General features: G+C 45.9%; 1 protein-coding gene and 1 long non-coding RNA gene across 2 annotated transcripts in view; both read right to left on the bottom strand.

Moving 5' to 3' along the window:
* Window positions 1–1358: 1358 nt before the first annotated feature.
* Window positions 1359–7499, bottom strand: LOC138417505 (uncharacterized). Its single transcript, XR_011248173.1, has 3 exons — window positions 5846–7499; window positions 5657–5764; window positions 1359–5424 (listed from the first exon to the last, which is right to left on the bottom strand). It is a non-coding gene; the product is annotated as an uncharacterized lncRNA (long non-coding RNA).
* Window positions 7500–10968: 3469 nt separating this feature from the next.
* The window catches only part of SLC24A3 (solute carrier family 24 member 3), a 425626-nt gene continuing 420992 nt past the window's right edge, over window positions 10969–15602 (bottom strand). Inside the window, exons 16-17 of the mRNA XM_069547821.1 lie at window positions 14220–14285; window positions 10969–12759 (exon numbers count right to left, since the gene is read on the bottom strand). Of these exons, the coding sequence (XP_069403922.1) occupies window positions 12610–12759; window positions 14220–14285 (216 nt within the window). The 3' untranslated portion in view covers window positions 10969–12609. The remainder of the gene's footprint in view (window positions 12760–14219; window positions 14286–15602) is intronic.

Raw genomic sequence — 15602 nt, 5'->3', positions numbered from 1 at the left:
GAGATACAGTTCAATCCATAACAATTATCAAAGTAACTTAAAAGATAACTAAAGTCACAAAATGTGACAAGTCTTGTTATTCTTTGAACAATAGTATTGTGAAACTTGCCTAGCTTTACTAATAGCCTTAGCTTTTTCAAATACATAAAGACTGGTTTATAAATACTTAGATTAATGAAAAATGGAAATACATGCTATCACCTCTATTAAACCCCTAGTTCATGCACACAAATGGAAAAAGAATGATAAACACAAATAGTCCTTTACCATCAATGGCAAAACAAATACATACTTCATAAAAGTATAAAAATGATTGGTGCATTGCAGAGGAAGGAACACTTCCAAACTCATTCTACAAGACTAGCATCACCCTGATACCAAAACCAGACCAGTATCACTGATGAACACAGATGAAAAAGTCCTCAACAAATTATTAGCAAACTGAATCCAACAATACATTAAAAGGATCATACACCACGATCAAGTAGGATTAATTCCCAGGATGCAAGGATATTTTAACATCTGCAAATCAATCAATGTGATATGCCACATTAACAAACTGAAGAATAAAACCATATGATCATCTCAATAGATGCAGAAAAAGCTTTTGACAAAATTCAACATCCATTTATGATAAAATCAGTGTATCTCTTTTAAAAAGGTAACCTAAGTTTGTCTCTCGTTTATTTTAAGGTTAAAATAATATTTGAGAAAGAACTTCTTTCATAATTCTTTTTGTCAAATCCCTCCAAATAGAAATTAACAGTTAATCACATCTCAATTTTTCACTGTTTCCTGCATGCTTCTCACTTAGAGTGAGAAGCACCACAGAACTTTTAATTCTATATTGAGAACTTTGTTTATCACAGTCCCTGTGAATTTACAAATCCCCAGATCCTCAAAATGCACTTGGATGGTAGATGCTCTAAAGATGGTAACCAGCTTTACCATCTCACTGGTTCCTGTTATTGAGTTAACGTTCTTAGACCTATACTTATTTTCTTTTACATAAAATATACCAAAAAACTTTTTGATTGTGTGTTTTAACATACTTCTGGACGTTTTCTCTATATCCTTATTTTTGTGGTAGGATGGAAGAAGTTATGGGTCAAAGCTCAGATGCTGTGCTTTCCTGTGACAGGCCTAATAGGTCCCCAGAGGAGGTGACTAACCAGATCCCTCACTGTGTAGATGGAATCACATAAAATGCCAGAATTAAACACCACTCTTATTTTCATCTTGTGCTTTTTTTTTGCTAATGATAGTCTATAATTGTTTTTAAAAATAGCTATTTTAGAAGAGGAAGAGAGGAGATGAAAGTTGGTGTGAAATCATTGAATTGCTTTCTGGGGGCGGTATTTCTTTTTTTCTTTAACTTTTTATTTTATATTGGAGTATAGCCAATTAACAATGTTGTGATAGTTTCAGGTGGACAGCAAACAGACTCAGCCATACATATACACATGTATCCACTCTCCCCCAAACTCCCCTCCCATCCAGGCTGCCCCATAACACTGAGCAGAGTTCCCTGCGCAGTAGGTCCTCATTGGTTACCCATTTTAAATATAGCCATGTGTACATGTCCATCCCAAACTCCCTGTCCCTTTTCCCCATTCTTCTGGCGGGCGGTATTTCAAATGGCCTGAGCAGCTGTGAAAGAGACCTCTGAAACCAGTTCCCAGTTGTTTTATGTTTGGATTGGGGTGCTAACTGGTAAAAGGAGTTGAGGGGACAGGAGAGCCCAAAGGAAGGAAAATCCAGGGGCGGTCTGGGCTAAACGTCCAGAATTCAGCCTGCAGAGAGCTGTGATTGAATTACTCGCGTGAGCTGCCTGAGGACGGGTTCTCCTCTCACGCACAGCAAGATGGCTGCGCCCAGATGACTGCAGGACACCACCAATGCCAGCATGACAGTTGGTGCTCCCCTGGGTGAGCAAATTACCCAGCTGCCCATGCCCTGGGGGCTGAATCATCTGCTCCTCTGCTTCCTGGCTGTGTTTGCTTCAGGCTTCAAACCCTGCCGCCATCCAGCTGTGTCTCAATTATCCTTTCAGAAATGACAGCCTAAATGTCCTCCCAGGGGGACCTGTCCCCACACTTATTACAAAAAATTGCTGTTGCATAAAAACCACTCCCCTCTTTGTTCTATTTTCTGCCTCCTTCTGCTAAATGCAATGACTTTCTTGGTTGAGCTATTTTTTTTTTTTTCTCCCCACAGGAAATCTCTCAAATCTTGCAAATGACACAAAATCTTATGGAACTTTAGAAGGAAAAAATGTAGAATCAGTCCTGGATTGATTATGGAAAGAAGACAGGTCTGTTTATCAGTACCACACAGGAATTTCCAGTATTAGCAACATTCCTGGCAGCGTATCCACGTGAGTCCATGTTTAAAGAGTGGGGTGAATATGAAGATTCACCCTGAGTTCGATCTTGGTCCTTCAGTGAGGTTCTCCACAGTTATCCCTTCATCCAAAGAAAACAGGGCTTATTAGAACTAAAAGATGACTCCCTCACCTTCCAAATTCAGCAGTCGGTTCAGTTGAGTTCAATTGAGTTGCTCAGTTTGCAACCCCATGACTGCAGCACTCCAGGCCTCCCTGTCCATTACCAACTCCCGGAGTTTACCCAAACTCATGTCCATTGAGTCGGTGATGTCATCCAACCATCTCATCCTCTGTCATCCCCGTCTCCTGCCTTCAATCTTTCCCAGCATCAGGTCTTTTCAAATGAGTCAGTTCTTCGCATCAGGTGGTCAAAGTATTGGAGTTTGGCTTGAGCATCAGTCCTTCCAATGAATATTCAGGACTGATTTACTTTAGGATAGACTGGTGGGATCTCCTTGCAGTCCAAGGGACTCTCAAGAGTCTTCTCAAGCACCGAAGTTCAAGAGCATCAATTCTTCAGCACTCAGCTTTCTTTATAGTCCAACTCTCATATCTATACATGACTACTGGAAAAACCAATCCATCCCCAATTTCAAGTATGTTGCTCTCCATGACCTACCTGGGAAACCCACTTGGTACTTCCTGTAATATTCTCAGGTGCCAACAATGCAGAGTGACTTTCTAGAAGAGTATGTGTGTAAATGGTCACCTGTCCCCTGGAGAGCAGAGTGACATTTACTGTCAGAGCTTCTCAAACTCGGATGTTCATATCCATCACCCAGGACCTTGTTAAAATGCAGGTTCTGGGACTTCCCAGATGGCCCAATGGCTAAGACTCTGTGCTCCCAATGCAGGGGGCTCTGGTTCAATTCCTGGCCAGGGAACTAGGGCTCATGTGCCACAGTTAACAGTTTGCATACCACAGCTAAAAGATCCCACATGCTGCAATTAAAACTCAGTGAACCCAAATAAATAAAGAAAATTTTTAAAAAGCTTTTTTAAATGCAGGTTCTGATTCAGGAGGTCTGGGTAGGGTCTGAGATTCTGCTTTTCTAACATGCCCCCTGGGTGATGCTGCTGGTCTGAGCACCCTGTGAGCACCGCTTCCCTAAGGCACCTCCTGTTTCCGGCCAACCAGCCTCAGGACCCCTGGGCATCTTCTCAACACCAAGGAAGAAACTTTACCTTCTTTTTCCTTTCCTCCCTGGTTGTGCTGTGCAGTATGTGTGATCTAGTTCCCCAACCAGGGATAGAACCCGTGGCCACTGCACTGGAAGCTCAGAGTCTTAACCACTGGACCCCCAGGAAACTAAACCATCTTTGTTGGCCAGGTCAGCCCCTTAATACTCTACTGGCTCCACAGCCACTCATCACACATGGCTTTCCTCATGCAAATTCAAACAGACAGAACAAGGTTAAAAAGGTTATTCTTGGTTGCCCAAGCCACCTTTCGAGTGCTAAACAGTCATGTGCACCTCATGGCTAGCATATCGGATGGCAGAGGTGGAGGACAGTCACATTCCTGTGGAAAGTTCCAGCAGACAGTGCCCTTCTACAGGGTTCCCCAAGTCTCCCATTCTAGTCAAAGCTGCCCACTGAAGGCCGACCCACACTTTGAGTAGCAAAGACCCACAGCATTCCTGCGTGGTTCTGCACAATCAAATATCCCAGATGGTCTGATTATACTCCATGAGCTGTGGTTCTGAACCAGGGCCACAGGTAGAAACATCCAGGGAGCCCAAAACAGGTAACCAGATTGTCCAGCTCAGAATGTCGTCGGGGGAGGGGATGGGTAATCAGAAACACACCCCAGGTGATTCTAATGTGGAGCCCAGCCACCACTGCTTTAGGACTGAATTCCGCACCATGACCTGCACACTGACCTGCAGCCAGGAGGCGTTGGAAAAGTCTGCTGGGCTTGTTGTCACAATACACAACTGCTCGTGCCACCTGAGGGAAGCAAAACACCTAAGCCACCCCTCCAACCAACCCCTGGACACACCTCTACCCTCACCCGCATAAGGAACAAGCCTGCCCCACTCCAGCAGCCAGCAAGGACACCTGCTGAGTGTTCTCAGTGCCCTCATGCACCAGCCGGCCCAGGAAAGCTTTGCCTAGGGAAAAAAAATACATGACTTTCCAGGGTAGGCGTGGGTCTCTGAAGAGCCAGTGGAAGACTGCTTGGTTTTGTCTACTCACAGCTTTTTTAATGTTTACATTTTCAGGTGAAGTCTCTGAGACACAAGATTGCGACTTTAACAACCATTATTACCTTAAAATTCTCATCAAGACTGGGAACCTGAGGCACCAGTCCTGTGAAGTCTTCATGCAAAGACTTTTTTTTTATAATGGTGCCAATTTAAAATACAGTTTTTATTTAAAACATTGCACGCTCCACTTCCAGTCCAGTGCTTGTAAAGTTCAATGTTAACTTCCTTTCCCTGTGTACACACTCCATGTCCAAGTATCAAGAATGCCCAGTTATTTACAAAAGAGGTGTTTTTGCAGACATTGAGGGTAAAACAGAATACCATTCTGCCATTTGCTTGCTTCAAGGGTCCCCAAATTAAAACCTGCCTCATTTGCTGAAGTAAACATTTTTATGGTAACACATTTTCTGATGCTCATAGCCATTAGTATCCCTCTGAAGCTGCTCTGTGTATCTTCTGCCCCCTGAATGTCCCTCTATATGGGAAATAGACACTGTCTGGGCCAAGCAGGCCCATGAAAACCAGGCAAACAGTTACTGCTGAGCGATTTCATCTTTATGGGATCTGTGTCTCCAAGTGCCTTTATGTCCAGACCTTGCTGGCTCCTCTGAATTATGCCTTTAGCAAGAAGAAGGATGCTATTATGGCCACCATGTCATTATCTAGAGCTCAAAAGTTGGGTTAGAATTGTTCCATTTTTATTTCCTGTATCACAGAACCAGGGTCTCTTGTTAACCCAGCCCTCCCCGTGTCGGTGCTTGCTGTGCGTTGGCATCACTGCTCTACTTCGGTAATGAGAATCCTTGAGGAACCCAGCTCTGCACACCTCTGGGGAAGGGAAGGGGAGAAGTCAGGTCAGGCTGTGATACATGACCAAGTGCCACGTGGGACCGATCAGGACAATCGACGGATGTGAAGCAGGGGGAGAAAACAGAGGGACCTGGCAGCATTTGAGACTGGCCTCCATTGCTTTCCAGACTGCTGACTCACAACCAGGAACTCCCAGGAAAACAGCGATACAGGATGCCACCTTCCCAGGGGGGTGTGCGGGGGAACTTACCCCTCACCCTGAAAGGCTGTCTTGTCCCAGATTCACATGGGGAAACTGTGAAACCTTCTGTGCAGCCAGCACACCTAGGTTAAAATGCCACAGGGCCAGAATTCCTTCCTGAAACAAATACCAAAATGGAGTTTAAAATTCAGAATTGGATTCAATTCCTTTTGAGAGTCATAGGTACAACCCTGTTACCTGGTCATCCAGGGCATGTGAAGCACTGATGCCTCCAGTGAATTGATTTGCCTGGCTGATAACAAACAAGTGAGATTTCTTGGCAGGGCTCTCTTTTTTTCGTCTTCAAACATTTGTTCTTCTTCCTAAGAAGTGCCCTTGGTTAACATCCGGGCGGCAGATTAAATTCTGCCGGGGAGGGTAAAAGACCTGCTTCTGTTACCAAGGGGTCTGGGGAAAAAAATGAAGAAGTACCTTGAATACAATACCTTGCATTCAATTAATAGTAACAAGACACACGTGGGCCTGAGTGGGCAACGCTGCCCTTGGAGCACACACATTACTTGACCGGCTATACGGTTGCTTCTCGGCGCAGGGAGAGATCTCATCTTTTTTTTTCTGGGGACCACCCCATATGGGCAGAGACCAAGTATAAAAATGTTATATTTCTAGAAGGAAGACTTTGCCTTTCCTCCTTGTCCTCCCCCACCCCAACTGTGCAGAGTAATATCTCAACCCACTTCCTGATTCTTGAACGCTTTTAGTGGATATAAAACTGTGGTTTTACCGGGTCATCTGGGAGCACAGTGTGTTCCCTGAGGTTCTCGTGGATAAGCCAGGAGCCCAAGACCAAGTTAAGGTCTGGCTGCAGGCAGCACCACTCCTGGACCTGTCTCACCTGGAAGTGGCAGTTGTTTCTAGGTGGAAACTGATCTGGGCAGCCTGGGGATGCTGGTTTCTGAGCCCCAGGCAGGGTCTCTAGCTGGGGTGTTGTTTGTTTGTTTGTTTGTTTGTTTTTTGGCTGTGCTGCTTGCAGAATCTTCGTTCCCTGACCAGGGATTGAACCCCTGTCATGGCAGTGAGAGTAAGCTGACTCTAGTGCCAGGCTCTTACGTCTTTCTTGGAGTCATGACATCTGTGTTGGATGGATTTACATCAACGGAACATGTTTAGATTAGAAACGTAGCTAGATACAGTTGTAAAGTGCAACTCGGAGTTTGTGTGTTGAAATTTTCTCCTATATTCATCGCTACTTTCTGTTGTTGGGATTTAGAACAAAATCTTTTTCACCTGGAATGAAAATGGCGCTGGCCTGCTCACATCTCTCCCAAGCTAATACTTCCCCAGAATCCTGACTCTCCTGCGTTTTCATCTTAAACCATTTGCTCTGATCTGCTTTAGTTTTAATTTGAAGGCTGTCTTTGACTGTGAGTAGATGCTTCCTGCCAGATAATAGAGAATGTGGATTTGAAGAACTGATCATATTTATTTTCCTACTTTCAGCCATTCGTAGAGCTCAGTGGAAGTAGAAAGAAAAAGGAATTTTGAAAGAATGAAATGAATAATATATGTCTGTATTGTGTGTTTTTCTGTAAGCTGAACACCAGTGATACTGGTAGATGCTACTGTAGGAAAAATATGGCTTTATGGGCAAAACACCTTATTTACACCAGTGATTCTCAAAGTGTGACCCAGACCCAGCATGGATAGTGGAAAAATGAATTTTGGGGTCTATCCTTAGAACTACTGAACCCGAAACTCAGGGGCAGGAGCCCCAAATCTGTATTTTAACAAATCTACAGGTAAGTCTTAGGCATAATTAAATTTGGAAATTGCTGATTTAGACCATAAGATGAGTAAATGCAGGTAAATGCATTTTTTCATATATGAAGTTGAATAATACTGTATTTAACTTCTAAGCAACTGGAGAGAACAATTCAACCTGGCATGAAATGAATTACTAGGTATTATGGAATTAATGTTTTACATATCTGAAATCATTGGACACAGATTCTTCTAATGATAAAGCAGCAGGCATCTGGGTTCAAACCCAGATTGGTGGTTGGAGTAAAGGTGTCTGACCAGAGCAGAGGGTTATTATCTAGCGTTTGAAGAATGAATCATCTTAATCATGGGTGAAACCTTTGACTTATGTGTCAAAAAGAAAGATACGAAACTGAGTGGATACATTTTTTTCTGCCAAAATTTAAAAATACTAGTTTTATGTTGAAAGCACTTTTTCACACATGTGCAGCTCTTTTTAGCAATGACTTGTAGGCATGGCTCAGAAGTACCCAAAAAACAAACTGCCAGGATCCAGAAATTCCTTGTCACGTTTCATTGCGAGCTTTGTATAAAGCTCTCTGGGATCAGTTACTGGATTAATTGTTCCAACAAACCTAAGATGTGATATCACCAAATTCAGCTTTTGACAGACAGGATAAGATGGATGTTGTGTAAAGAAGAAATGTAATTCACATATATTTGAATACACTTATGAAATAACTTCAATTTATGCCTTGAATGGCATAGATGCTGAAACTCTCATCTTACCTCTTTCCCCTCCTCCCACCCATTGCAAAAAGGAAAACAAAAGCCAGGATGAGTATTAACTATGATTATTCACTATATTTAAAACCTCTACAACTTGGCAAGAACGTGTGCTAAACTGTGGTTCAGTAAAAAGTTAATGGGACGCCTGGGTGTACTTTACTAAGGAAATAAACGTCCTGAGTGCAGCAGTAAGCTATCTGAAAGATTTTGCTGAGGTTTATTATCCTGCCTTGTATTTTGAAATGAACCACAAAGTTCAATGTGAAATCAATCCTGAGGCATGGCATAATTTATCTCGTGCACATTGCTAATCTCTGCTTGTCCACAGGCTTAGTTCCTGACTTTTCCAACATTTCTGCAGTGCCTGAAACTCTAGATGATGATGAGATGAATCTGCGGCATTTTATTTATTAGAGAAAACTTGGCTGAATAGACCGGATTCCTGCAGTTGGACTGTAATACACAGCTGGATAATTGGAAAACTTTCAAAGATCCATTGGGTTGTTTTCATACAGAGTTCTGGTGTCAGATAGATGGTGTGTGTGTCTGTGTGTGTGTGCGCGCGCATGTGTATGTGTGTTGAGCAGCCACTGCAGAAAATCAAAATAAATGAGACATATTAATTAGTACAAGAGGACACAAAATCCAAGAAGGCAGTGTCCCATCTACTTCAAAATACTTGATCAAAATGGGTCAGAATAGTTGGATAATTATCTATTAATGGCATAACCATCCTATTTTGAAAAGATGAAAATAAATCTTGGAAAGAGCAACATTACCAACTCTAATTTCCTGTTTCTGTCCCCTCTGCCCCAAGTCTGACTATTTTCACGAACAGTTAGGTAAAGCTCTAAGGCTACACTTAATTATATTTATTGCAGGTTGAATGTTATTCCTATTTTATATACTACAACTCAAAACTGTCTGGACGTTACAATATTATTACCCTGCCCTCCCCCCTTTTTAAATAAAGACATTTAGGCTTTTTTTTTTTTAACCTGAGTGCTTAAAATAAGTTCACATTTGCTGTTTGAGATACATAGAGTCTCAAACCCTAGCACGTACATTTAGGACTAAGCTACAAATGTCAGAAGCCACAGATTTAGGAAAACGTAATAAGCAGCTCTCCAGGTCTTTTTGGAGGTAAATACAAACCATATACTTATAAAAGTGCACTCTCCCTTCAAGGGTAGGACCAGCACTTTGCTTTGGGAAGTGGCAAAGCCATCTGGAAATTTCACGGCCTCTCTGTGTATGCAAGGCCACCTAAGGGCATGTGTGGGGACAGTGACTTTGGTAGGTGCTGGCCATGCTGGGAACACACTTCCTAGAAAGAGAGTGTGTGGTGGTACCCCCTGGGGTCATCCAGGCTGTTTAGGAAGAAGTGCAAGCTTCAGGATCCACTCCCTGCTCCCCTCACCATTCAGGGCCACTGAGGTGTCCCCTTGTGCATGAAATCACAGCCTGGGAGTTTACAGAAATCAACACATCCCAAAAAACTGCTGAGAGGGTTTCTCTGGTGATATCAGCAGGTTTGGGACGCTGTAAGAAGGTTCTTCCCTCTAACTCATCCCAACCTCTCCCAAATAAATAAATCCCAGGACAGGGAAAACAGCTGCATCAGCAGTTGTGCACTGCTGGACAGCCAGCCCAGTCAGAAGCATGTTCTCAGTCAGCAGTTTAAGACACAATGTGCATGGCTGAGACCTGGCAGAAAGATGCCCGGGGCTCATTTCAGAAAGGAACCCTGCCCAGTTCCTAGGTCAGCAATCATGGTGCATGAAACATGGAAACAACCTGTCCCAGAATTTCCTCTCTGAGACGTTTAGCCTGGAACCTTGGTTTCTCAAGATTTCACAGCAAATGTGTAAAAAAAAAAAAATCAGGCTTTGGATCAAATGTCTTTGCTTAAGACTAAGACTAAAACTAATCAAGACCAGTATGACAGAATATTTAACATAAAAGCATCTGATGCTTTGTAAGCACCAATCCACATTATGGTAATACCCTGTCCATGTCTATCGTGTGTTTATAAAAAGCACCAGTATAGGAGTAAAACACTTTTAGATGTAAACACTCAAGGCAAAGCTAAGTTCCTAGTATTTTCCCACCACCTGGGAAGAGATTTTTAAAAATAAATTTGGAACTGTGAATTACCAGCTATTTTTCTTCTGATTCCTATAAAACAATTATATTGCGGTTCAGGTGGAAACTTGGTTTGTTTGCTTCTCTTGGTCTACTTTTAGATCCTGGTAATGATTTTCGTTTGTTTGGCTGCACCTCACGGTATGCAGAATCTTAGTTCCCCAACCAGGGATGGAACCCCCAGCCCCAGCAGTAGAAGCATGGAGTCTTAACCACTGGACTGCCAGGGAAGTCCCCTGATAATGATTTCTTGAGAGTCATGCAGAATATGGCTTATTATGTATTACTGTCTTTCTTTCTTAAGGAACCACCTTGGGGAAGTCTTAATTTTCACAACTGAAATCTACTAAAATCAGACAGGAGGGTGACTTGAGCCCTGCTGGACATCACTGTCAACTCTGGAATGCTCTTCCTGTTATGTCCAGCTGAAAGAATTCCTAACACATTGTCGCACGTATTCTACAGAATGACAGGCCTAGAGTCCCTTCAAGATTCAGAAGGGACCCACGGTTTGTCACTTCATACCTGCAATCTGCCAGCCACTGACCAGATTCCCAGAGGCGTCAACCGAGAGACAGAAAACATTCCGTGACACCATCTTTTCACCTTCCCTGTGTCCTCCTCACTCCAGGGAGAAAGCAAAGAGGAAACTGCTCAAGGAAAGATACAGAACAGAGAAGTTTATTTTACACTATCCGTCCAAGAAAACAATCTCCATAAAACCAGTGCAAAATGTGTAACAGAATCCGTAAGTGTGTCTCAGCTCCGAAAGCCCGAAGTGGTGATTCCCTCTCCCGCTCCTCCGGCAAGCGGGTGCCCCTCAGCCAAGGCCGGCCTCGGTGGGCACCAGCGACAGAAACATTCAACCCATTCGTAGCAGGTTATTTTTACAGTTCATACCAGAGTGTGTACAGGGGAAGGGGAAAACCATACCGAATGAATAGGTGATCAGTGCTTAAAGTAAATACATGGGGCAGCACGGGGCGAGAATCCACAGTTTCAATAAATACAAGTGAACAAGCATGGGTGGGTCTCAACTCGGTGGAGTTGTCTGCGGAGTAATTCAGCATCGGACAGAACCTAGCAGAGCTGCTGAGCAGCCATTGGCAACAACATCCACAGTAACACGCCCTTGAGTGAGTCTGCGTCCAACACATTCTGCGTTTCCAAGGTGTCAGTTCTGTTCCTCCTTCCTGTGTCTCCTCCCCACCCCCCGGGGAAGGGAGCGGGGCGCTGGGGCAGCTGGGCGTGGCGGCTGGGAGGAGACGCTGGCCCTCGAGCCAGCAGTCAGGGTCCAGTGTACTCAGTACGAGGGGCGGTGTCTGTGCAAAGTGCGCTTCTCCACTTCCCGAGAAACCAGTGTCTGCAACTCCTGCCTCCAGGTCACACTCCCTGCCCCGCCAAACACCAAACCAAGAGCAGTCTCAGAGTCTCAGGCGGGAGGCACCTGCGGTGCCGGCTGCCTGGTGCTCAGGATGGAGAGGTTAACCGGGGCAGGTAGGCTTCAACTATTGCTTGAGAGGCTAGAAAGAACTGGGGAGAGAGTGATGGTCAGAATGGGCAGGCGGGCAGCTGTCTTCTTCCTAGAAAACCCAGGGCCTCAGGGCAGGCCCCCGGGTGTGCCGAGAAGGAGTTTGTCCAGGGGCCTCTCCAGCCGCTCCTCCGATGGGCGCTAGATCCACACAAGCTCCAACGCACCTGGGACTCGACCCCAGAGGACGCAGCTGGGACACCCAGTGGATCAGTGAGGATCCAGAGCCCGGTGAGAGAAGATGCGAGGAAAAAAGTCTCCATCTCTGGAAGGAAAAGAAGAAAAGGGGGGAGCCCCCAAAACCAAACAACCCCCAGACTCAGGAACCTAGAAATCAGCCCCCAAAATAAGGAAAATCCCAAACGCTCCCTGTCACGCGTGGACCCTCTCCTCTCTTTTCTCCACTGTCTCGGCTCATACATCAGGCCGGTCTTCCATCCAATAACTTAAAAAAGGAGGAGGGATATATGCTAAGTTTGCCTGGCTCAGGCCAGTTAGCAGCCAGTTTTTCTAGAATCTCAGTCATTGTTCAAAAATCGGGCTTGAAAATCCACGCGGAGGTCGGGAGTCTTCACGTGGAGGAGGGCAGAGCTGGAGTGGGGTTGGGGGTCCGGGATTGGCGGCTCCGGAGGCGGTGGAGGGTAGAGGGGGTAGGGGCAGGGCCCGGGAAGAGTCAGGGGGGTGGGAAGCGGAGGCCTGCGGGCAGCGCAGAGGCGGACTCGGGCGCCCGCTTGTATTGCACAGAAGGAGGGGCCGAGCTGGGCGCGGCCGCGGGTCAGTGGTCCCCGCACATGGGCAGGTTCACAAAGGTGAACACGTTGAACTCCGTCATGATGGAGAAGCACAGGAACACGCCGTATAGGAAAAGGCACCCGCACCCCAGCTTCCTGTCCAGCTGCCACTTGTTCAGGTGGACGCCAAACACCTGCGAGGCACAGAGCAGGGTCAGAGGGCGTGGGGACCCGCCTGGGATACGAAGCCCCTCCTCCACCGCGTCCCAGACCCCGCATGCGCACCGGGTTTCCCTCCTCTGACGACTCCCTCTGTGTTCCTCTCGTGGCTCCGTCCCCAGCATCCTGAGCTCTGACTGCCCGGGGCACCGGGGACTCACACTTCGGCCTCTCTCTTCCACCTACGCTCACTCCCTGGGGGGTCTCATCCGACTTCTTGGCTCTAAACCCCTTCTACGTCCTGGTGTCTCCAGCGTGGGCTTCCTCCTGAACCAGCTGTTCTGACATCACCCCTGGGATGTCAGTTTGGCACTGAAAACTTCAGATATTGGAACTTGCTTCTTCTCCCAGACCTACTTCGTTTCAGTCCTTCAACAGCCCTCCAGGGCAGAGGGGCAGTGGTGAGACCCTGTCCCAGGAATGCCCGGCCACAGCATCCGGAGATGCAGTGCACCTGCAAGCCAGCAGGCACTGGGAGGTCAGACACAAGGTCCCTACAGGCCTCACTTAGTCTGTATAATGGGGCTGATACCAGTGACTACCTATTGGAGTGTGGTGAGCTCCAGATGGGGAAATTCCCGCAGTAAGCACCTGTGTGACGGTTACAAGCATAATAATCCTAAGTCATACCAACCTGAAGAACCTCCTAAAAAGAATGAATAGATGGGTTTTCACTATTGTGTAAGGCAGTATTTGGTTTGGTAAAACCTTGGCGTTGGAGTTGCATGCTGGTCCTGGAAATGACCTCTCCTGCCCTTGTGAATTCCCATTCTCTACATATGTATGTTCTCATGACAGGTGTAATTCAACAAATAGTTCCTCAACAATTCAGGAAAAAACACATTGCATTTCCTACTGTGAAAATTCAGTAGCATACATGTATGTAATCAGACGCTTAGGGCAGGTGGGTCAGTCCACATGGTGGTGTGAACTTGCTCCCACCAAAGGTGTCAACTGAGTTGGAATAGTACATTATGCAAGTGGATGGATGGTCAAGGCAGTGCAGAGGCATCAAAGTGCACTCACTGTCCAGCAAGTGTGTCCTCAGCCTTTGAGTGTTGGTCACATCCATGGATTTATGGAGATGTTTAGGAACCTGGAATAGTCAATTAATTGGAATATAACCTTCTGTAGCCTCATCTTGCAGAAAAAGTGGGATTCTCCCTATTGCTTTGGATAAATGTTTGTGTTTGACTTGAGACAGGCTGTGCTTCTGAGAGGAGGCTGGCACCTTTCAGAAAGGGAGCTTTCTCATGGGTTGCCAGGATCCACTTGTGGAGGATACAGCCACAGGACGGGACAACCTTGAGGCTGACTGTCCCTATCCACTGGGAGGCCAAGCCCATCTGGTGTCCAAACAGACTCTGTAGCCAGAGAACGCAAGGGGATGGGGGGAGAGGTGGGGACTGGAGAGCAGAGAGAGCCGCAGACCCACCGTGACGAAGACGGAGGCCAGGAGCAAGCCCACGGAGTAGATCAGCCCCCTGCTGTTCAGCCGGATCTGTGAGAGAGGATGACACAGACTTAGGCTCCCGAACATCTGCCAAGTTCGAGGCGGTAAATTCTACTGAGGCCAAGACTCTCCTCCAGGATGGAGGGCAAATGGCAGCTTTGCAGTGGGAATGGCGCTTTCCTTGACACCCAGGGGGCACCCTGGCCTGGTCCACCCTCAACCCCATCCCTGCCCCCTCCAGCAGCGGCATTTGCTGACTGCCCTGTGGCCACTTGAATTCTCCATCCGCATGGCCTGATTCTTATTTACTGGGGGACTTGACTTCCAGGGAGCTTCCGATTTCCTGACACACAACTTTTAGGGTAAATTTGATAACGTGGGTCATGAGAGCAATATTTTGAAAAATATGACTAAACTTTTTAATCTCTTTTGCATCCAAATGTCTGTGACCTTCACCTGAACTTGATGGGAAGTGGTGAGTGAGGGTTGCTATTTTGAAAAGGCAAAGAAGAGTTAACATTCAATTTCTGATATTTTGTTTGTTTTCCACAGTAACACAGTGGGGTTAACAGGCAAACTTTGAAGATTAAAAAAAATACAAACAACAATTTCTGGAATTCTTAGGAGCCCTGTCCAGTGCAACTTCCCATGAGGCACACATAGTCTCAGTTCCCTGATCAGAACCTGTGCCTTCAGCAGTAGAAGCGCAGAGTCTTAACCACTGGGTCACGAGGGAAGTTCAAGGGCAGTAAGTCTTAACCCCGTAAAAAACTAGTTTCTTGGGGTCTTGCTAAGCCAGACAATCTCACCAACCATTCTCACCTCTGGATAAGGCTTGGAGCCTCAACTGTGCAGTGTGGACCTAAACCAGCATCCCCTGCTCCTGCCTCACAGATGCGAGGCCCAGGAAGTGCAAAGGCAGGCGGTCCCTATGGCAATGCCCTTCTGAGAGCAGGCAACGCACTCGGATTGTTCAGCCTTGACATTTAACGTTGTTTTTATTTCTTGCCTTCGAAACTATGAATTTTCATCCTCAAATTCCCTCTCGGCAGTTGCTGGAGAGGAAACAGGAGGCTGGCTGGTTCCTGAGTCAATAGGAATTTAGGCTCCATGGATGTGTCTTTTAGTGCAAATGCACACAGAGACTGCATCACCCCCAATTTCCTGCATCCATGTGGCTCATAAAACAGCCCCCTGAATCCCATACCATTTGTTTAAGGACCTGAACCTCCAGCCTCAAAGACTCTGACTTCCCCCACATTGCAGTTTAAAATCTCTGTATGTTTTGAGGTCAGCTCCACCCGACCAGCAAATTCTTTTAGGAAAAACAAGAAGCCCCTGGATTTTCATTAATTGGTTTATAAC

This window comes from Ovis canadensis, chromosome 13 (genome assembly GCF_042477335.2).
Source record: "Ovis canadensis isolate MfBH-ARS-UI-01 breed Bighorn chromosome 13, ARS-UI_OviCan_v2, whole genome shotgun sequence".
In the NCBI taxonomy this organism is placed as follows: Eukaryota; Metazoa; Chordata; class Mammalia; order Artiodactyla; family Bovidae; genus Ovis; species Ovis canadensis.
This window is presented reverse-complemented; position numbering and strand designations above follow the sequence as displayed.